Consider the following 23,702-nt stretch of genomic DNA (forward strand, 5'->3'; position numbering starts at 1 on the left):
GGATTTTATTCTTTAAAGCTGCAGTCCTTGAGCAAGTACATAACCAGCCAGTGTATGTACTTGAATTTTGCTTGCCCAAAAATAATATTTTAATTCCAGTGGTACTGGTGGATTTCCGTGGGAAAAAATTCAAGATTGTCTTTGCGTCATTACGTCACATCTGTACACATAAAAAGAAGGTGTCTCGGCTAGTGGGCTATATTGAGTGAGGATGTTGGAGGTGGAGATTTATAGCCTTTTCTCACAGCACTTGATATTATTAAACTTATCAATTTGATGGCGGATCCAGAAAGTCAAACGACAATCACCAGTGACAACTGGAGATTCACCTGTTGTAAAATAAAAAAGACTTTGGACTTTGGAGTGGCTGCAGAAAATAAGTGAATGCAACCGGGCCCATGCTTAAAAAAACAAGGATAATATCGGAAGGGCTTTTGAAAGGTAAAAATTAGATTATATTTGAGTTTTAAATATGCATCTGATTACAGATACATGTGTTTGTATTTCAAAGAGAACCAGTTCTAAGGAACATTAATTTGTTGGTATGACAATAAGAAATTAGACTGCACAGAAATGGAAACTGAACTACAGGTAGTCCTAATACCCATTAAATGTAGTCAGGCAATACAGTTGTTGTTATCATTAACAATTTGAGAACAAAGTATAATTTACTCGGTTTGACGTGATATGATAAGCGATCGTTAGATTTAATCAGTGTGATTTACTGCAATGCTTTTTTTTCCTTAGTTGGTCTAACAAAAGTGGATGTTACTTACTTGTTCAGATTACATTTTCTGGTTAAATTCTTATATTGTTCATACTTCCGAAAAGTAGAATCTGTGATTCCGAATGACAGTATCCACTCCGGCGCGCGAAAAACATTGGATTCATCCACGCTGTGCCGTGCCGAGGCACAACCCACGTAAAGTTGATAATTCCGCGAATAACTGCAATTGCAGATTTTGAAACAGAGATGGCGACAAAGAGGAAAAACTACGGACTACAGCTTTAAGAATGGAGAAATAAGTCGGTATATCTTTTCTCTCTCTCCGTCTCTCTCAGGTGTTCGAGTTGGTTCAGTTCAGTCTGATGCCAGCAGCAGTCCCACAGAACATGGTCATATGGGTCAATCTCACCCCACGTACCCCATAGGACCACAGGTGAGAACACACACTTTTTCCCCTCACACCATTTCATTAACATTAACATGAAATGGCATTCGCATCCCATTTTACATCTGAAATGTGACATTTCTGAGTGATAAAATGAGTACAGGGTTTGATTTTATCCATCACCAAGTGATTGGATCATGAAAAGTGGGTTACATACTAGAATGGAGCCAGACTTAATGCGAGTTTGCAAAATTTGGCTAGCATTTTTCAAAAGTTACTCCTCAACACTGGCCTGACGGACTAACTAAAAATAGCATTGCTACTAACTTAATGTTTTTCAGTAGTGTAGAAGTAGCTCAGCTGCTTTTAAAATAATGGAGCTAGTGTAGTTACAAGCTACTTTTTACAAGAAATAGCATAAGTAGTGACAATTATTTGTCACTACTTATTTGTCGACCGATATCTATCACTAAGGCTGAAATATCGGCTGATATTGGCACTGGCCGATAATTTGACCAGTAAGTGTTGAAAGCGGGATCTTTATTTTGACAGTGCTGTAACTTTTATTTTGAAATACCGTTGGTATTCAGCAAATGCACATTTATATAATTTAAACAAGTCTTTGAATGTCTAATAAACATTTAATCCCTTAATCTCACAAATTTTAGCGAATCCAGCTGTTCATCTGAAGTATGCATTTGTAGCCAGCAATATTTAGATTAACTTTTTTGGCCTTAAAGGGATATTCACTCAAAAATGAAAATCTGTCATCATTTACCCAACCTCAAGTCTGTATACTGTAACTTTTCTTTTTTTTTTTTTTCTTTCTGTGGAACACAAAAGGAGACATTTTAAATAGTGTATGTATTTATATTCCTTGCAATTACCATAAACGTTTTCAACTTTTTAAAAAAAGGACCAAAAAATAATAGCACCCTAAAAGTATTATACTTTTTTTAAAAGTCCATATGACTGATGCATAGAAATGTACGTTGTTATTCACTGATAATCTGTCTCTCAATTGAGCCAGTGAGTAGAATTTGAGAACTCAATTCAACTAATTCAGACTGGTTTTATGAGTCAGAATCAAACCAATTGACTAGCAATAGTGTTACACACTTTGAGATGTTCATGAGAAAAATATGAACAATACAATGTATAACTCCTTAACTTTTAGTCTGTTTCTCACACATCTCAAATGGCTTCTGAAAACTTGAAATATATGATGCACAAGTCATATAGACTACTTTTTTGATACTTTAAAAACCTCATTCTCATTCATTAAAACTGTATATGGAGAAGCACAGACAACTCTTCACTTTTCTTCTTCTGCAGAAAAAAGTTATACATTTTTGGAATAACATGGCATGTTAATAACATGTTAACATGATTTCAGTCAACTATCCTTTTAAGGAAATAATAGGGAAAAAATAACATTTTGATGACTTTATGATAACAAGGAGCATACCATCCAACCCAACACCTAACCAATGTCCCAATAAAACAAATAGACACCCACATACTCACAGAAAATCAACTGTGGTGTTTTATAGGATGAGTAGAACAAACAAGCTCTTTAAAAAGATGGAGAATGATCATTTTGTGTTGCCATATCCAGCTCAACACGCCACAGCGATGTCCAAGCCCTTGTCTTCTCGTTCCCCTGAGCTCTGCCTTAATAGATGAACCCTGTCAGGACAGTCCCACAGAAACAAACACTTTTCAGCCACACTGCTCTCTCTCTGCGCCATGGCCAATTCCCTTGTTTCTGGATCAATATGTTTTGATGGATTCTCACTCTAGAGACGGATATTGTGTGCACTGCCATTACGGAACTGGATCAGTAAGAGGGCAGTTAGCCCTACATGGGTCCAACTCTTTCCTGTGCCTCTGGCTTCATTCGTACACGGTGCTATCAGTCTGATTACGAGTAATCTTTCAGCGTTTCCTCCGCTGAGCCGCTCCCTCAGTTCTTATTAGAAAGAGGAATGGGATGGGGGGGGGTTTGGGAAAAGAAAAGGGTAATTTAATCCCAAAAGCCAGATCAAGAAGGTATGGCGTGTTGCTTATGGTTTAGAGGTTCTTGGAGCCTCATACATTCAGTACTGATTCTATTAAATTGGTCTTTTTTAATGATTTCTCATGTTTTATCATGCCTTGGATGTTTCATGTCAAAATTAACATTCCCCCTGTGGTGAAAATCAAGCTTTTAATGTTGTTATATGTCTATGTGGAGTTTTTAATATGCTTTAAGACAAACCATTTGCAAAATCATAAGTCCAACGCCATTGCTGAGTATTTTCTCTTTAAAACTGCAGTGAACCAAAGACAATCCTTGTAACCAATCAGGTCAATGTGTGATCGTCAACGAGTGGATCTCTGAGCTGGTGCGAGTGAGTGGAGGCGGGGCTAATTTGCATATTCATAGAACAGCATATACTAAATGAGGCAAGGGTGTAGAGTTACATTTCAAGCTATTTTAAGGCATGACACTTTTAAAAAACTTTTAAATATGTCATTTTGGTGATCAAAGATGAGTTTTAAGGGATAAAATGATTGACTACTTTAACATTAACATAAGTTAATTAACATATATCTATTATTATTTTTTATTCATGTGCCTTGTCGTATTGTGCAAAATTATTCAAAGTGACTTGCTAAAACGACTTTTCTTACTGACTGATGTCACCAAGCCCTCCAACACCCACTTTTCACGATTCGGTTCAAACCTGATGGATAAGATCAAGTTCTGCCCTACATTCTCTGAGTGAATATCCAGTTTAACTTAAAAATACAATGTCAACTCTATATTGAAGAATAATAGCAAAAAAAAAAAAAAAAAGAAATACCAAAAGCTACCATGGTATTTTCATGTTTTTTATTAATACATTTTACCATAGTAATGCCATGTTGTTTTGACATAACCCAGGGTTTGCCAAACTGGGGTTCATGAAAGAACTGCAGGGGGTTTGTGAATTGAAGAAAAGTTAAGAAACTAAACCATAATTAATATGAGTAATGTAAAATAAAAACAATCAAAACGAAACACTTACTTAAAAGGATTTGACAACCAGCATCAGAGAACTGTAAACATTTAAAGGGATGGTTCTGAGTAAAATCAACCTAGGGTCCTTTGTACCATGACCTCGAGCCAAACACCCCCCAGAAGCATTTTTCCCTTGGTCGAACATTATTAAAGTTAGAGCTTATTTAGAGATATCAGCCGAATGGCTTAGTGCAGGCGCTAATGGATCCGAGGATGTATCTCGTAAATTACCCCACTAATAATGCCAAGGAATGGTACAAAACTTCTGCAGTAGTACAAATAGGTTCTGTACTCATAAAACGAGGCATTGGAAAGTTTGTAAGTACATCAGGAGTTTATTTAAAAAACACTTGCCTGGTGGCTTATGCTACCGTTAACCCGGACGTCGAGGTCACTTCCATGATTTGGGAAAAGCCCGTAAAAGTCCTTTGCAAAACTCACACATGTAAGGGAAAAGCTAGTGAATTTAACACTCCATAGAAATATTTTTTTTCCGAAGTGTTGACAACTTAGTGTTAACTAATAATTGTTGCAAACTGGTCCTACAGTACCAACAAAATATTAGTGCATTCCTGGAACTGGGCGTCGTTACGTAACTTTCCAATGCCTTGTTTTATGAGTACAGAACCTATTTGTACTACTGTCGAAGTTTGGTACCAATCTCACATACATAAAGATGTAAAGGGGTACATAAAGTTAATATTTTTCGTCAAAGAGTTTTTGCTGACAAAAAAAGTGTGTGAATCCCTGACAAAAAGTTTATCATGGCTATTCTATGGTAATGTTTACAGTACCTTGAAGTACCATATATGCTATTGTATTTTAATCATTCAGTACCATGTTATGTATGAAAGTACCATGGCACATGGTATTATATATATTATATTATACCATGGCATTTTATACTGTATATATGTTATGTAAATAATTAGACACAATTACACAGTAGCAAAAGAAAACAAATTACAATGCAAAAAACAAATTCTGAGCTTTTATACAATACAAAATGCACATGTACAATGAAAAACAAGATCTTCAAAAAGAATCTTTACAAATATTAGTGTAATTATCACAAATATGCCACAGAATGTTTGAAAAGTGTATTTACTGTAGTGTATGTAAATGAACATTTAGGAGCAGTGATGTGGTAGTGTGACGTAAACATCCCAAGGGTATTTTGAGTGAGGAGTTGTTCAGCCATTTTAAAGTGTGTTTTGATCCTGGGGGATCCCATTTCACAGACACGCTGGGGTTCAGATCAGTTTGTCAGCTGCCTTGTCGCTTAGAGAGAGGGCTGATGGGAAAACGGTGTGAGCCATTAGTGAATCTAACACAAAAAAAAGAAAGAGAGAAGATCTGGTTTTCATGCTGAGTCAAGGAGTATACGGCCCTCCCATGATTCCTGACACAGGCGTTCTGCTGGACACAACACAATAGTTTGTATTCCTTGGCAAAAGCCCATGAAAATTCCAACAACTAAAGTTGTATTTTATCACAGAAGATGCATGAAGTCAGTTGTCATCATGTTCACACAGGTGTCCTATAAAGTAACCAAAGGTGTAGTTCATCACATTATCTATGAACATGTTCCACTAATGTTTGATGACCAGAAAGTCTCCCTTAAAAAAAAAAAAAAAAAAAAAGTATCTTAAATAAAAATAACTTAAAAATAACTTAAATAAAATGAATGAATGCATGAATGAATGCAATTTTTTGTATCAAGGAGATTAATCTTCATTTTCAACAAACTTGGGTGCAATCTCTTGATTTTTCTCTCTTGATCTCTTGATTTTTTTCTCATTAAATATGTGTTTTTATATTCACATTAATATACCTGCTTAAAATGAGGGAAATTATATAAAATTCCCAAACAATTTATTTTACATTTTCTGGCACAAAATATAAATGCAATTACGTTTATTACTGATTACTGAAACATTTAATAAAAAAAAAAACACTATGGAAATTACCAGATACTGTGTGACCTAATAGCATATGAAATATGATTTATGATGAATATAAAAACATGGATTTAGCTGATTTTTCATTTCTTTCATAAATAACTGACAATTTTGACAAAAGTAGGGGCACTGTTGTAAAACCTTATAAAAGATATATATATATATATATATATATATATATATATATATATATATATATTTATTTATTTCTTAGTATTAATAATGTTTGTTGTAAATAATGTAAAGTTATGAGGACAAGTAATTTTACATCAAGTGATTGATAATTTAGCATCTTCATTTCCATTAAATAAAGAGTACATAAAATTAAAGTATTTATTTGTCATAGGAACATTCCAGATATCTCTGATTAATTTCAGATTGCAAATGTTTTGTTCCAAGTCTCAAAAATGTGTGGTAATTATGCAGAAAAAAAATCCCTATAAATGAACATATTTTTATATTATACAAATAACTTTTAATACTCTGGTTAATCAGCATTATACCAAATAGACTCTGTGTTCTATAAAGTTTGTCTTAAGCGCTAAGCTATCCATCTGGTTTTAGTCATCTTCAGGCTGACGGAGGCTGTTGAGCTCTGTTGTTTAGGTCAAGTGCCCTTTAATAATTTCCTCTGTACTATGAGTGGGGTTCAGAATGAGCCATTTAGAGTTAGTTGATTTGTACAAAATGCCAAGCTCAGTGATAAAGACAAATTTCGCCCTTTACAGTCCTGAAATAAACAACATGGAAAATGTGGGTCATGGAGGTTCTTAATTTAACCCTTTATTGATAGATTGAAGAATAATCTACCAGTGTGATAAATATTTTATGGTCCTTTTTCTTAAACATTGATGTCTTGGTTTAAATGTATGGCAAAGCCTGATCTCAGTATACACACTGCTGTTAAAAAGTTTGCACTTTACCACACTTTAGTTTAGGGTCCAATTCTAACTAATAACTACGACTTTCATCTCAATAAACTCCTAATTACTGTTTATTAATAGTTGGATAGTTAAGTTTAGGAATTGGAATTTAGGATTCATTTTATGTGCTTTATAAGTGATAAAAATCAGCCAATATCATGAATATGCATGCTAAGCAACTACTGTAGTTAATAGTGAGGATTGGACCCTAAACTAAAGTGTTACCAAATTAAACATTAAAACAGAAAACAATCATTTTTATTATTTTAATTTTAATAATATGTCTCTTTTACTTTGTGTATTTTTGATCAAATAAATGCAGCCATGGTAAGGATAAGAGACTTCTTTCAAAAGCATAAAAAATTATTCAGACCCCAAACTTTTGCACTGTATAGTGTATATTCTTAGCTCAAGAATGTGTCAACATATGGATTTTTAAACTGACTTATTCAAAAAGCAAAGATTTCAAGCATATGAGCACAGAGGCAAACCAGGCAATGGCATTCGCTTTGAGATAGAGATGAGATGCTGGCAGACAATCTTTGATTTTGTGCCTCAAATAACCGACATCACACACACTTAAAACAGCAAGATTAAGCGTATGTCACCCAGCTATGTCAGAAGAGTCTTTGTTGTCATCCACTGACTGGTTAATTGATTTTTTTGCACTTTTTATGTTTAAAGTGAATGAAATGACAAATGACATCTCTCAGTATAATCCACATGAAAGACATTTTTTTTTTGTCTTTTTGACAAATTCTTTTTGTCTCTTTATTTTTTCCATTTAGATGGAGAACGAATATTTAATAGTGTTGTTTTATGCTGATTAGCCCATTGGATTTGAGATGTTTGTTGTAAATGAAATGTTAAAGCCACGAGTAAAGCCTTGTCTTATCGCACAGAAGTCAAATGCATCAGTGAACCGCTTTCAGTTTGAAAGGTTTCTCTAGAACCTCCCATCCCTAAAATGTTCGTTTTTCATGTTTGAATAATGCCACCACATATCTTTTAAAGTCATTCTATTCCATGTCATTACATTCTTTTTTTCTTTGTGTTCAAAAATGAGGAAAACTGCATCATGCCAGAAATTATAAAACTGCTTCAACCAGGAATGTTTTTGGCCTTCTACTTGACTTTAAAGTTCCCAAATTAAAATTCATGTTGATCCAAACCTGTATAGTTTTCATTCATCTGTGGAGCTCTAAAGAGTTTGAGAAATTACACTGCTGTCAGTACACAAACTCATCACTGAGGAAACAATGCTTGAATAATCTGACTTAAATGGAAAAGTCTGCAGTAACACAGGTTGACTGTACAATATCAAGCCAAAGAAGCAGCAATGAATACTAATGGGTGCGATGATAATGTAACCAATGTGTGTGAGAGAGAGAGAGAGAGAAATTGCTGATATGTAGGAAGGATGAGTAACACCTCATATCTCCATACTTCATAATTTTTTTTTTTATGTCCATAAATCATTACCATTGGTCACCCTTTATGTCTGTTTGTGGGTTTTGCAAATATTTAACCAATGAAAAGTATTCATTGTATTCATTGTAACTCCATTGGTTCCTCAAACTGTCAGTAAAACCTCATAACTCAACCCCGCCTCAAACTTGAATTAAGTGGTGCACACATTTTGGATCATCTCTGTCAATTTGTAGTGCAAAAGTAAATAAAGAACAGTCTGTTTGAATAAGTATAGCGTTTACTCAAGAAACACTATGGGCCGGATTTACTAACAGCTTGCATCAGCGCAAACCCTCTTTTGGCGTTAAAAAACTACTGTTAGGATTTACTGAAGACATGCAGTGAATAATTAGTGCTGAAAAGGCATGGACAGTTATTTTTTTGCGGCTGACCTTATTGCATATGCATTTGTAGGAGTTTCCCTTTCTGTCGCAAAATTTATGAGAGCAGAGTATTTAAATGATTCACGCAATGCGATTTACTAGTCAATTTACTGGTATTTGCACCATTATTTAATGCCCCAAAAAAACAGACGCTAATTTGCACTGCTCTTGGTAGATTGCGTTGGTCATTATGGAAATTATCTGGCTGTGTCTGTTCTTTAATGTGTTTATTGTTAGTAAATCACCCGCAGAACTTTCCACTCCCATCTGCGCTTTTATGGGATTGCTCTCTCATGCTAATTTGCCCTGTTTAGTAAATCTGGCCCTCTATATTATATACAGTACAGGCCAAAAGTTTGGACACATTACTATTTTTAATGTTTTTGAAAGAAGTTTCTTCTGCTCATCAAGCCTACATTTATTTGATCAAAAATACAGAAAAAAAAATTATATAGTGTGATATATTATTACAGTTTAAAATAATTGGATTTCAAATTATTATACTTTAAATTATCATTTATTTCGGTGATGCAAAGCTGAATTTTCAGGATCATTACTCCAGTCTATCAAATGATCCTTTAGAAATCATTCTAATATGATGATTCATTATCAAAGTTGGAAACAGTTCTGCTGCTTAATATTTTTTCATAACCTGTGATACTTTTTTAGGATACTTTGATGAATAAAAAAAAGAAAAAAAAAAAAAGGAAAGAAAAAAAAAGAAGCAAATGTTTTCAAGATAGAAATCTTTTATAACAACAATATACACTACTGGTCAGTAATTTGGGGTCAGTAATTTTTTTCTTTATTTTTTTTTTAAATAAATCAATAATTTTATTCAGCAAGGATGTGTTAAATTGATAAAAAGTGATAATAAAGAAGATTTATATAAAAAAAAAAAAAAAATTATTTTGAATAAATGCAGTTCTTTTTAACCTTTTATTCATCAAATATATTAGGCAGCAGAACTGTTTCCAACACTCATAATAAATCAGAACATTAGAATGATTTCTAAAGGATCATGTGATAGACTAGATGTCACATGTGACATTGAAGACTGGAGTAATGATGCTGAAAATTCAGCTTTGCATCACCGAAATAAATGATAATTTAAAGTATAATAAATTGAAAACCAATTATTTTAAATTGTAATAATATATCACAATATTACATTTTTTTCTGTATTTTTGATCAAATAAATGCAGGCTTGATGAGCAGAAGAAACTTCTTTCAAAAACATTAAAAATAGTAATGTGTCCAAACTTTTGGCCTGTACTGTATATATATATATATATATATATATATATATATATAGGCTAATGTTTTATCTATTTAAGGAGCGGAGGAGTATGTCTTAGTCTAGCATTTGTCTTCAGGTCATAGCCAATACTGTCTTAAATAGCCTTCACTTCATATTTTATAAAAGAGATTTTGGCCAAATGACAGAATCTCCAAAATGAGCTTGATTTTGGTATGTATACATCATACATTGAAAAGTTCCTTTTAAACTTCTTCTCTTTCAGTCTCTACTGGTTGCTCAGCAGCTGGCGTCGGCAGTTAGCGGAGTGATGTCCGGTGGAGCTCCGGGTCTGAACCAGCCCATTCTGATTCCCTTTAACGCTGGTGGGCATCTGGGTGGACAGCAAGGCCTGGTACTCTCTCTGCCCACTGCTGCCAACATACAGGGCCTGGTGGCCGCTGCTGCTGCTGGTGGCATCATGACACTCCCTCTACAGAATCTGCAAGGTATGAATACTTATTGATTAAATTAGTTTGATTGTTTATTTATTTATTTATTTATTTATTTATTTATTCTACTTTAATTCTTTAAATTCTGGTCATCAAATGCAGATGCTGTGTTAAGTTTGAGTCTCGGGTCAAATACATATACATATACATACACATTATTATTATTATTATTATTATTATTATTAATTGATTTAGCTTAATTTATTTATCTATTTAATCTATAAACCGAAAGAATACGCACTTAAAGGGATAGTTCACCCAAAAATGGTTTACTCACCCTCAAGTCACACTAGGAGTTATATTAAAAAATGTCCAGGCTCTTCCAAGATTTATAATGGCATTGAATGGCTGTTTCTGTTTTGAAGTCCATAAAAGTGCATCCATCCATGATAAAAGTAATCCACACGGCTCCGTGGGTTAATAAAGGCCTTCTGAAGCGATCTACGTCATACGCTGGAACGTCAGTCTCTCATGAACGCGCGTACGACAGTAAGCGGAAGTTAGAGAATGCAGTTTGTAAAGTTTTAAATATTTATATTTTTCTTACACAAACGCATCGCTTCACTTCAGAAGGCCTTTATTAACCCCCCGGAGCCATGTGGAGCACTTTTATGATGGATGGATGAACTTTTATGGACTTCAAAACAGAAACAGCCATTCACTGCCATTATACATTTTGGAAGTGCCAGGACATACTCAGATTGTATTCGTTTGAAAGAAGAATGTCACATACACTTAGGCCAATTTTCATTTTTGGGTGAACTATCCCTTTAAATGAATACCCATATTAAAACAAGGGTTAAATAGTACCATCAGAACCTGTGAAGTCAAATTCAATGGGGATAGCCATAAAAACGTTCTGTGGTATACAGCATTCGGTCTTCGACAGTTTGTTGTTTTTTCATAGAAGTTGTGCCATCTCAAAGTACCATCACCCCGTCCAAACAGTACACGTTTAAGATATACCTGAGGAAAGTGCTCGGAAAGGCAGAGGACAGGAGGATCAGAGCGATATAGGCGGGGAAAGTAGTTCACATTCATTACAGGTCAGCGTTTTGCAACGAAGCGCAAAAGCACTTTAAGGCTCTTTCTTCTTTCAGTAGGAGTATTCACTATGCTTGTGTCTTCTCCTCTTTACCTCTATCTCTCCCCCTCCTCTTTCCTTCCGTCCGCACGTCCATACTTCTCCTCGGCTTTTAAACTTTAATGCACGAATGTTCTCTTTTGATCATAGTTGTAAATGGTTTTCATTTTAATGTTTAAAACATTGTCTCTTTTATACCATTAGATTGAGGGGTGGAAGGGGGAAACCGTCAGTCATAAATCTTAGATGAGGTGCCTTCTCTAATGCCTGACTAAAAAATGATAGGTTATAAATTTGAGTGCATGTAAAATAGCACGTTTTCCTTTTTCTTCGGAGGAGGAGGCCGAAGATTAAAATAATGCACGGCAGGAAACAGGTTGTCCCGAAGAGATGGATGGACGGGATGGCTAAAATAGAGGGATGGAGAAGAAGTCTCTAATGGACACAAACATGCATAAATAACAACACGCATCAGAGCGCATCTAGGCTTTTAATAAACGCTCACATGGGCTAAATAAATATCTAAAATTTCCCAGAATTCCCTCAGTTCACGATAATGTGCCTGTGGGGCCTGCCTCACATTTCAAGGACTTTCTAAAATGGACCCTAGAAAGACGTTCTATGTTGGAGTGAATTTTAATGGTCCATTAATTGTCTGTCTTAACTGGACATTTACTTTTTATGCTTGTTCAGCAAGTGAGTGTGAGTGAGTCCTTTTTCATCTGAGATTCTTTCTTTTTTTCAAATCGTCATGAACAGTGGAGTCTAAAACTAAAATATATATATATAAATATATACTGCAAAATATAGGTTTCAAAATATCATTTAAACTTGGTGTTAATAAAGTTTTAGTATTTTAGACAATAAAAAAAAAAAAAAAAAAAAAAAAAAAAATATATATATATATATATATATATAAAATTGTCTAAAATACTAAAACTTTATTAACACCAAGTTTAAATTATATTTTGAAACCTATATTTTGCAGTATATATTTATATATAAATATATTAGTTATATTTATTTTAATATTTATATATATTTATATATAGAAAGTTTTTTATGACTTTCTTCTGTGAAACATTTTGAAAAATGCAAGTCAGCAGGGTCCAGCGTTGTTTCGGTCCCTACATTCTTCAAATTATCTTCTTTTATGTTAGGCCAAAGAAATAAAGTCATACAGGATTGGTGATTTCATTTTTGAGTGAACTTTCCCTTGAAGTACGTGCACTCAAATTGTGAACAGTGACATTGTGTTTATCTGTGGTGCAAATGCAAACAGAAAAGTCCTCATCCTAAAAAAATGCCCAGTGATAAACTAGTGTGACTTATTCTGACTAGGCCTCTCAGTTTTAGAATCAGAACCTGGGGGATTCTCTAAGGGCGTAGTGTCACGGGTGCCGTGTGACATTAAATGATTTGACTGTGTCTGCTCTCCCTACAGCCAGTCACACTGTCCCACAATCCCCCAATCCTATCGCATCATCCCCCCTACCCCCCATTGATGGAGAGCTGCTGGCACAGCGCTTCTGCCAGACAGTCTTAGTTGAGCGGTGAGCTCAGCCCGCCAGGCCTGATTAATCACAACCTGCAGAGATCTAGACCTCAAGCACCAAAAAAGACACATAGATCAGTGTACTTGTGTAGCATGTTCTTATTAACTCTGGATCAAACACTCGTCTCTGTTAAAGGAAGATTAAGCAGACAGGCCACTTTCATATGTTTTAATAAGTCACACTAATGAGGAGCAAATAAGATCTAATAGATCATGTCAGGGTGAGAATTCAATTAAAATGTGTGAGGTTAAAAAAGAGTAAAAAGTCATTTATGATGGATGCATTATGTCTATCAGAGCAAGATACCAATTATTTACGCATTATTGCATAAATGGAACGAAGATAATACAGTCCTGATGACATCATCATCAGTACAGTTACACATTCCTAAATAGGGATGGGAGTTGTAAAAAATGGTAACACTTTACAACAAGGTTCCTTTTTAACATTAGTTAACTACAGTATTTAACATGAACTAACAATGAAAAATGCATCTACAGCATTTATTAAAATGAAATGTTTTTCTGTTCATTTTATTTAATGGACCTGGGCTAAGGTGAACTAACAATGAACAGTTGAGTTTTTTATTAACTAACATTTAACAAAAGGTTAATAAATACTGTAAGTTGTTAGTTACTACACTCACCTAAAGGATTATTAGGAACACCATACTAATACTGTGTTTGACCCCCTTTCGCCTTCAAAACTGAAAATAGAAATGTTGGCCCATATTGATAGGATAGCATCTTGCAGTTGATGGAGATTTGTGGGATGCACATCCAGGGTACGAAGCTCCCGTTCCACCACATCCCAAAGATGCTCTATTGGGTTGAGATCTGGTGACTGTGGGGGCTATTTTAGTACAGTGAACTCATTGTCATGTTCAAGAAACCAATTTGAAATGATTCAAGCTTTGTGACATGGTGCATTATCCTGCTGGAAGTAGCCATCAGAGGATGGGTACATGGTGGTCATAAAGGGATGGACATGGTCAGAAACAATGCAGAAGCAATGCCGTGGCATTTAAACGATGCCCAATTGGCACTAAGGGGCCTAAAGTGTGCCAAGAAAACATCCCCCACACCATTACACCACCACCACTAGCCTGCACAGTGGTAACAAGGCATGATGTATCCATGTTCTCATTCTGTTTATGCCAAATTCTGACTCTACCATCTGAATGTCTCAACAGAAATCGAGACTCATCAGACCAGGCAACATTTTTCCAGTCTTCAACTGTCCAATTTTGGTGAGCTCGTGCAAATTGTAACCTCTTTTTCCTATTTGTAGTGGAGATGAGTGGTACCCGGTGGGGTCTTCTGGTGTTGTAGCCCATCCGCCTCAAGGTTGTGAGTGTTGTGGCTTCACAAATGCTTTGCTGCATACCTCGGTTGTAACGAGTGGTTATTTCAGTCAAAGTTGCTCTTCTATCAGCTTGAATCAGTCGGCCCATTCTCCTCTGACCTCTAGCATCAACAAGGCATTTTCACCCACAGGACTGCCTCATACTGGATGTTTTTTTTCACACCATTCTTTGTAAACCCTAGAAATGGTTGTGCTTGAAAATCCCAGTAACTGAGCAGATTGTGAAATACTCAGACCGGCCCGTCTGGCACCAACAACCATGCCACGCTCAAAATTGCTTAAATCACCTTTCTTTCCCATTCTGACATTCAGTTTGGAGTTCAGGAGATTGTCTTGACCAGGACCACACCCCTAAATGCATTGAAGCAACTGCCATGTGATTGGTTGATTAGATAATTGCATTAATGAGAAATTGAACAGGTATTCCTAATAATCCTTTAGGTGAGTGTATGTTAACTAATTGAGCCTCATTGGAAAGTGTTGCATAAATGATTCAATGATTCCAGTTCTAATTCCTCTATTAACAATTGTGTAATTAGGAAATATATATTTGGGAGACATAAGTTTTATGTATTTATTAATTTACTTATTTGGCTATTTATCAGGGTCAATGCACCAGAATTAGCCATTTTCATCTGTAGTCTCTGGACAGAATGTTATAGAGTCACCCTAAAAATGAAAAATAACCTTGAAACTACAAAATTATTAAAATTGTGTAATGCAAAATATATTCAAACTGTTTCTGCAAAAGGTGTGTACACAGACTTTTCACACTTTTTAGAGGTAGTAATAATTGACCTTATCTATATATTAAATAACAATACTAAACATTTGTATTGATTTTATAAATGACTACTTTAGAATTAGTGTTTTTGATTCATTAAATAGAACTGACTCATTATTTGCATTCGTTACAGTATTATTTTAAAAACTGGAACTCTGAATAAGATCGTCATTGTAAACATTGGCTTCTTGAACACTCTTCTTGTCTGCCATTGGTCTGGCAAACATATGGCCCCACCCACGTTTTATTTAAAGGTAAGGTAGGCAATTTCAGAGAGGCTAGCATTAGCAAGTTAGCTTTGAAAGCATAATATCCCACCCTCCCTTCAGAGCGCTCTCCAAAGCCACGCCTTCCCTAGAAGACATGAAACAGAGTTTACAAAGACGAGAACCTCATGTCTCAAAGCACATAACATTACAATAATAATGAACGTAAACAACAGAGCTCTTACTTGTACAACCGGACTGCTGCAGATTCATTTCAGCATTGATAGTGTTGACATAAAAATGCATAAATACAAGTCTGAGGATGTGAACAGCTCCGGGTAGAAGGTCACTGTTTGCCATGAGTGAGCAGGGTGCGCAGAGGTTTAGAAATACATGTGTTGACAGGCAGATGACATATCATTGCATTCGGACCTAATGCTATGATTGGACGAACATTGTTTGGTCCTGAGACTTCCACAGAAGATACATGTTCATGTTTTAAAATTTAGACCACTTCCATTATTGATTGCTATCAGGATGCAAAGAGAGTTGCCACCAGTATAACAAAAAAGTATTTATGAAACAAATTGCCTACTCTACCTTTAACTTATGAATAGTTTACTTATAATTGTCATATTAAATTGTGTACTTCTAGTTGTCAAACTTCTAGTTGTACATATTAAGATGGGATAAGAGATTTTAAAGGTTTCTTCATCCAAATATTAAAATCCTCATGTCATAAAATAAGATATTTTCAGAAATGTCTGTTTTTGTACATACAATAGAAGTCATAATTTTTGTTTGGTTTGTAAGGACACAAGGGGGACTAAATTAAGATTTTCACTTTTGGGTGAACTAACCATTTAACATGTAACGTGTAAAAAACATTACTTTTAAGGGAAAAGGACTTGTATAGCTGGTAGAGCCACTTATGACACCATACCGCTCACCTTTTCCAAATTAGGAGATTGCCGCCTCACTGTCCGTCCACGTGAGCGTGCGGAGCAGAAGGCTCAGCGGTGCATCTCTCCACTGATGAATGGTCGTCACAGCGATGGGGCAGCTTCATGAAGTTCGGCACGGTCGTCTAAATAAAAGCCTGCGCTTGCTTTACTCCGCGCTCATTTTAAACCCTGGCGCCGCTGTAGCTTGTTATTTTGTCAGGAAGATTAATGTCTGGACATGTCAAGTAAAGAAAGTGAATTCCCTCTTGAACACTGTGTGTACGATTCCAGCCGTAACTTGAATAGAATAAGAATCAGCCTCATGTTTGTTTGTCCATCAGACTGTAAACATGGTGTTAGGAATAGAATTAATCATTTATATTTAGAAATTGTTTTAAAAAAAAGAGATTGGAAATTATAATGTGAATACAGGTGCTCAATACAGGTCATCAAAATGTTGATTTATTTCAAGAATTCAACTTAACAGGTGAAACTAATATTATAGACTCATTACATGCAAAGTGAGATATTTCAAGCCTTTATTTGTTATAATTTTGATGATTATGGTTTACAGCTTATGAAACCCACGAAATCAAAATCCCAGAAAATTAGAATATTACATGAAATCACACAGTAATTACACAGCAATACCATGGTCATTGAACCAGGTTTTGGTTCTTTTGGCAGTGTGGGTAGGTGCAAATCCTGCTGGAAAATGAAGGAAGCATCTCCATAAAGATTGTCTGCTGAAGGAAGCATGAAGTGCTCTGGAAATGTCCTGGTAGACGGCTGCGTTGACTCTGGATTTAATAAAGCAAAGTGGACCAAAGTCCTCTTTTCTGATGAGAGCAAATTTTGCATCTCATTTGGAAACCAAGGTCCCAGAGTCTGGAGGAAGAATGGAGAGGCACACAATCCAAGATGCTTGAAGTCCAGTGTGAAGTTTCCACAGTCTGTGTTGGTTTGGGGAGCCATGTCATCGGCTGGTGTTGGTCCATGCTGTCCACTCAACGCAGCCGTCTACCAGGACATTTCCAGAGCACTTCATGCTTCCTTCAGCAGACAATCTTTATGGAGATGCTGACTTCATTTTCCAGCAGGATTTGCACCTGCCCACACTGCCAAAATAACCAAAACCTGGTTTAATGACCATGGTATCACTGTGTAATTACTGTGTGATTTCATGTAATATTCTAATTTTCTGGGATTTTGATTTCGTGGGGTTCATAAGCTGTAAGCCATAATCATCAAAATTATAACAAATAAAGGCTTGAGATATCTCACTTTGCATGTAATGAGTCTATATAATATATTAGTTTGACCTGTTAAGTTGAATTCTTGAAATAAATCAACTTTTTGATGATATTCTAATTTTATGACCAGCACCTGTATATATGAGGTAGGGTGGTGTTTCAAAAAACATGGAAAAATGAAAGTCTGTTTGTTTGGCACTGTGACATTTCTTCATGTCACAAATAACATCGTTTGATTTCATTTGACTTGATGTGAGACTTAATGATATGATTTCGCTGTTTTGAAAATTACAAATCCCTCTGTTGTACATTCCTTCCATATTCTGTCTCATAACAAACCAAATGACAGAATGTGCTTCTCCTTACATCAAAGCGTCTTTCAATAAGCTGCGGAACGAAAATAACATCTACGTGGTTGCTCATCAGCTCAGAAAGCCTCAAAACAGGCCTCTCGCAAAAAAAAAAAAAAACATAAGGGTAACCCTCAGATCATGAAATAACTCTTATTATTCATAGTCTTTTCATGACCTATGAAAAAGCTTTTTGGAAACATCCTTGTAATATGGCATATTTTCCCTAAAGAGATGTAAGGCAAATGAAAGATCAGTGCTACATTGTCAGCCTACTTTGAGTTAATGCAGAACAAATGTATACTCTGGCTCTTTCATATTCATATTGTAAGCTGCCTGATCGGTGCACATCAGAACCTGCAGCGTAGCGTGTAGGGGGAGTGTGGGGGGTTCTGGGAAGGAATAGTGCGCGTGTTCCCTTTGCAGGAAACATAAAACGGCACTCAGGGATGAGGAGTAATTGCCTGAGTCTCTCCACGCTCGTAGGCTAATGAGGAACCATGTTGGCTCTAATCACAACACTGCTCCTCTGTCTCAATGAAAGAGCAGTTGTAGTCTCACAGGAATCGCTCGCCTGTCAGACCGGGGCATCGCTGTAGACTGAGTACTGACACAGACGGGGGAACTTGAAGCTGCTAACTCACTTAGGTTAGCTAAAAGTAGCCAAGTCAAAGAGAAACTTGAAGCCTGAAGGGGGATAAAGTTGAACACAGGAACAAGACAATAGAAAGCTCATAATTTGCTAGCGACATGTTTGTAACTAAAATAACAAGAACCGTTACTCTTGCCGTATTTAAAAAAAAAAAATACTGCAAGTAAAAGTTCATTTAAGAGACTTTCGTTTCCAGTCAATACTTGCTGAAGGAAAGTTATCTGCTACTGCAAATGATACTTCTCTAGAGAACATGGATTTATAACTCTGACACGATGAAAAAAAAGAAACAAAAGATAAAATCTCAAAAAAATTGTCTATTTATAATCCTTAAAGACACTAGCTCCTTATGCTTGTTGTGAGTGAGCTGTCCGTGGTGTTGAACTGAACATGTTTACTCAATGGTACTGTGTAGACATGAAAACATATATTAGTAGCCAAGTCAAAGAGAAACTTGAAGCCTGAAGGGTGATAAAGTTGAACACAGGAAAAAGACAATAGAAAGCTCATCATTTGTTAGCGACAAGTTTGTAAGTAAAATAACAAGAACTGTTACTCTTGGCGTATTTAAAAAAAAAACTGCAAGTGAAAGTTCATTTAAGAGACTTTCGTTTCCAGTCAATACTTGCTGAAGGAAAGTTATCTGCTACTGCAAATGATACCTCTCTAGAGAACATGGATTTATAACTCTGACACGATGAAAAAAAAAAGAAACAAAAGATAAAATCTAAAAAAAATTGTCTATTTATGACCCTTGAAGACACTAGCTCCTTATACTTGTTGTGAGTGAGCTGTCCGTGGTGCTGAACTGAACATGTTTACTCAATGGTACTGTGTAGACATGAAAACATATATTAGTAGCCAAGTCAAAGAGAAACTTGAAGCCTGAAGGGTGATAAAGTTGAACACAGAAAAAAGACAATAGAAAGCTCATCATTTGTTAGCGACAAGTTTGTAAGTAAAATAACAAGAACTGTTACTCTTGGCGTATTTAAAAAAAAGAGACTTTTGTTTCGAGTCAATACTTGCTAAAGGAAAGTTATCTGCTACTGCAAATTATACCTCTCTAGAGAACATGGGTTTACAACTCTGACAAAATGATAAAATATATATATAAAAAATGATTATAAAATCTCAAAAAAAATGGTCTATTTATGACCCTTGAAGACACTCGCTCCTTAAAATGCTTGTTATGAGTGAGCTGTCCGTGGTACTGAACATGTTTACTTAATGGTACTGTGTAGACATGAAAACACTGATATTTCTTTTTGAGGAAGAGGTAGAGAGTAAAAGATGGAAGATTCAACGCGAAAGAGGTTTAATGTAACCTGTGTTTGTGTTTTAATGTTCTGCCACCAAAAAGAACATTTTGACTTTTGTGTTTAAGTAATATGAAAGATTAATTAGGTGTGATTTAAAATTTGATTTTCTTCAGTAAAGTGCCTTAACGGTACGTTAACCTAATTAAAGGGATGTTCTGTGTTAGATAGAAGTTAAACTCTAGTAAACTGTCAATTACCACTGAAAATAATCAACTCTAAAAATTGTTTATAGTAATCCACTGGTATGTATAGGCACAAATTGCAAAGATACCTGGAAGATACAACACTGTTCATAAGTTTGGGGTTGTGAGATTTTTTTTCATGTTTTTAATATTGTGACATTATTACAATCTAAAGTGACCGTTGTCTATTTGAATATATTTTAAAATGTAACGTATTCCAGTGATGTGGCAAAAAAAACATAACTCCATTCTTCAGTGTCACATGATCCTTCAGAAATCTTTTTAATATGCTGATTTGGTGCAATAGAAACATTTCCTATTATTATCAATATTGAAAACAGTTATGCTGCTTAATTTTTTTCAGGACTTTTAGGGTAGAAAGTTCCAAAGAATAGCATTTATTTGAAATAGAAATCTTTTGTAACATTAGGACTGTATTTACTGTCACTTTTGATCAATTTAATGTGTCCTTACTGACCTTACATTCAATTTGACTTAACCTACATAGACATAGACAAATCCATCTATAAACATAGCAAGTTCATCCATTTAGAATGGTAATCCAGCCAGTAAAAGGACAATTTAGACAACTTCTAAATCAATTTCAAAAATCACATTTTGGTACAGAAGAAATTATGAGCTGCACATTTTTGCTTTTTGCCAAGTACAATAAGTTGTCATAAATGCATTACGTAACATTAAAAAAAAAATTTAAAAAAATAATAGCCGGTCCATGGAGTTCACCCTATTTTGGACCCTAAACATGGATTTAATATTTAAAAAAACAGTACCTTTTCTCTCTCTCTCTCACACTCTCTGCCTGCATCTTTTGGTTTAACTTTAAAGTACTGTATTCCCAGCATGTCTTCCACATTGTCCTTTAATGTTTTAAGTTTGAGGCAGTTGTAAGACAACTTATAAGGAGAGAGTCATATTAAATAAGAGTGATAAAATTGCTGCCGCCCTCATACATTTCAAAGCTAATGTGACTAGAAATGCACCAGCAGCACCTGCACACAGACTTGCTGTGGTAATTTGATTGATTTGTTGTGACAGCAGCCAAATAATTGAGAGTGAGAGGTGGTGTGTGTGTGTGTGTGTGTGTGTGTGTTTTAGGGGGGTTGCACCACATGTTCTCCTAGACAATCCAGGAAGAGTCAAAGATTCTCATGTGCCATTGGGTATTGTTCAGTTTTCTTTTCTTTCCCACTGAGTGTGATGCCGTGTGACTGCATATGACAGTGGCATAGCTACAAAAATAACACAAATCGTATTGTACACATACACACACAGTGAGGTTGGCCCACACATATTCAGGCATTCAAACAGAAAGCACCTCACGTCACAAACAATAAACATCATTGTACAAGAATAAACACATTTTACCACATCACACTCAAATGAAGTATCTGCACACTCACAAGAAATGTTTTTTTGCTTTTGCGTGTGCTTTCTTGGCAGAATGACTTTAAAGACATCATGTCATTTAGCAGGACAGGTAACAAAGGGTAAAACATTAGCTAAGCAAGGCCTCAAAATGAATTTACATAAAACGGCGTCATTCTTTCAGATTTCTACCTGTCCTGACCTTTTAAAGTTACTTTTTTGATTTGGAATTTAAATATATATTTTATTTTTGATCTGTATCTATATATAAAGTGTTATCGTTCAAAAGTTTGGGGTCAGTATTTTTTTTTTAAATAATTTAATACATTCAGTAATAATTTAGTATTCATTTAATATATTCAGCAAGGATGCAATGAATTGATCAAAAGTGGCTGTACAAATTTACTGTCAATGTTACAAAAGATTTCTATCTTAAATAAATGCTGTTCATTTGAACTTTCTACTCATCATGGTTTCCAGCACAACTGTTTTCAGCATTAATAGTAATAATAATAAGAAATGTTTCCAAATGTCACCAAATTAGAATGATTTCTGGAAGACCATGTGATTCTAATCTCTACAGTTACGGCTGCCCATCACAGGATATATTCAAATAGAACAGTTAATAATAATAAAACAGTTATTTCAAATGGTAATAATATTTCACAATATGCAATATGACTGTTTTTGATCAAATAAATGAAGCCTTAATGAAGAGTCTTCTTTCAAAAACATGATTTTTTTTTTTTTACCAATTTGAGTGTTTAGAGATTTATCCTAAAAATATATATATTTTAAATATTTAGATCCATTTGCTCAAACCATTTACATTACACCAATTTTTCCAAACTGTTCTTTTATCTTTTAGGTTCAGTTAAGAGGTGGCACGCCATGTCTGTTCAGATTTTGTCGTCAAAACTGATGATTTCATTTTGATTTCCTTACCTTGTTGGTTTTAATCCGCTGCTTTTGATCACATTGAATGTTACAAAATAAGACTTAGCTACATCAATTGTGCGTGTGAAACATTAAGGGCACGGAGTGTCCTTCGGGTGTCATATCAAATCGAGCTGTTAATGTTTGACATATTGGTGGCGTTTGTCATCTTGAAATGGCTTCACCAGCTGCCTGTCCTGCCACATACTGTTCTGTCCTGCATGACTGGTGGCATTGTCACTCTGTTTAAACTGTGAAAAGAGGAAAAATTCCCCCTCCTCAGAGAGAGAAGGGCAAGAGAAATGGAGGGGGGATGTGAAGGAAGATTGGAAAAGACAATAATAATGGTAATCGGATATGGCTTTGTCCGTTTCGATCGAGGAGGCCACATTGCTTTGGCCCTCCTGTGGTAAAACTGAAAGAGACACACACATATACTCCATATAAGCCGAGAGCCGGGACCCACATATACAGTATGCCTCTGTGATTCTGCTGGGATTTAGCTTTCCTCCACTCATCCATGTTCGATACATATTTTATGGTAATTGCATCAGTCTACAAATAATTGGGAAGTGCCAGTAATGTTTTTTAAAGGAGTGAACTGGCAGTTTTCTCTCCCGATGAAGAACTGGTGCAGGGAGGCCTGAAATAACTTAAGCCTCTCAAACTGGCATTAAATTAAACCTATCGTTTAGTGCGCGTTCACCGCGCCTCCTCCTAACCCCCTCCCAAACCGCGGAGACTACAGATCCTCGGAGGAAGAACATCTGAAGCAAAGCCACATGTTTGTGCTGGCGGAGTCCAGCTCTGAGCCCATGCTCACTCAGATATGTAATGAAAGAGTAGGAGGATGTTGGAGTAAGGGATATACATACATACATACTACAAACTGCTCAGGACACACTAGACATGGGATAAAAAAGCTATTAAAGTAATGATGGAGAAGGAAATATTGGAATGGGAAGATTATTGTTGAGTGTCTTATCCAAAGAGGAAGTCTAAACTAGATTTATATGTTTGCCTGGTCAAAAGTTGCTG

General features: G+C 35.5%; 1 protein-coding gene across 4 annotated transcripts in view; it reads left to right on the plus strand.

Annotated features, from left to right (window-relative positions):
- The window catches only part of pou6f2 (POU class 6 homeobox 2), a 125,890-nt gene that overhangs the window by 38,383 nt on the left and 63,805 nt on the right, over window positions 1-23,702 (plus strand). For all 4 annotated transcript variants that reach the window (XM_079862995.1, XM_079862998.1, XM_079862996.1 and 1 more), the window contains exons 3-4: window positions 1,063-1,160; window positions 10,419-10,641. In XM_079862995.1, coding sequence (XP_079719121.1) covers window positions 1,063-1,160; window positions 10,419-10,641 — 321 coding nt within the window. The remainder of the gene's footprint in view (window positions 1-1,062; window positions 1,161-10,418; window positions 10,642-23,702) is intronic.

The sequence above is a fragment of the Squalius cephalus genome (assembly GCF_949319135.1).
Source record: "Squalius cephalus genome assembly, chromosome: 25".
In the NCBI taxonomy this organism is placed as follows: domain Eukaryota; kingdom Metazoa; phylum Chordata; class Actinopteri; order Cypriniformes; family Leuciscidae; genus Squalius; species Squalius cephalus.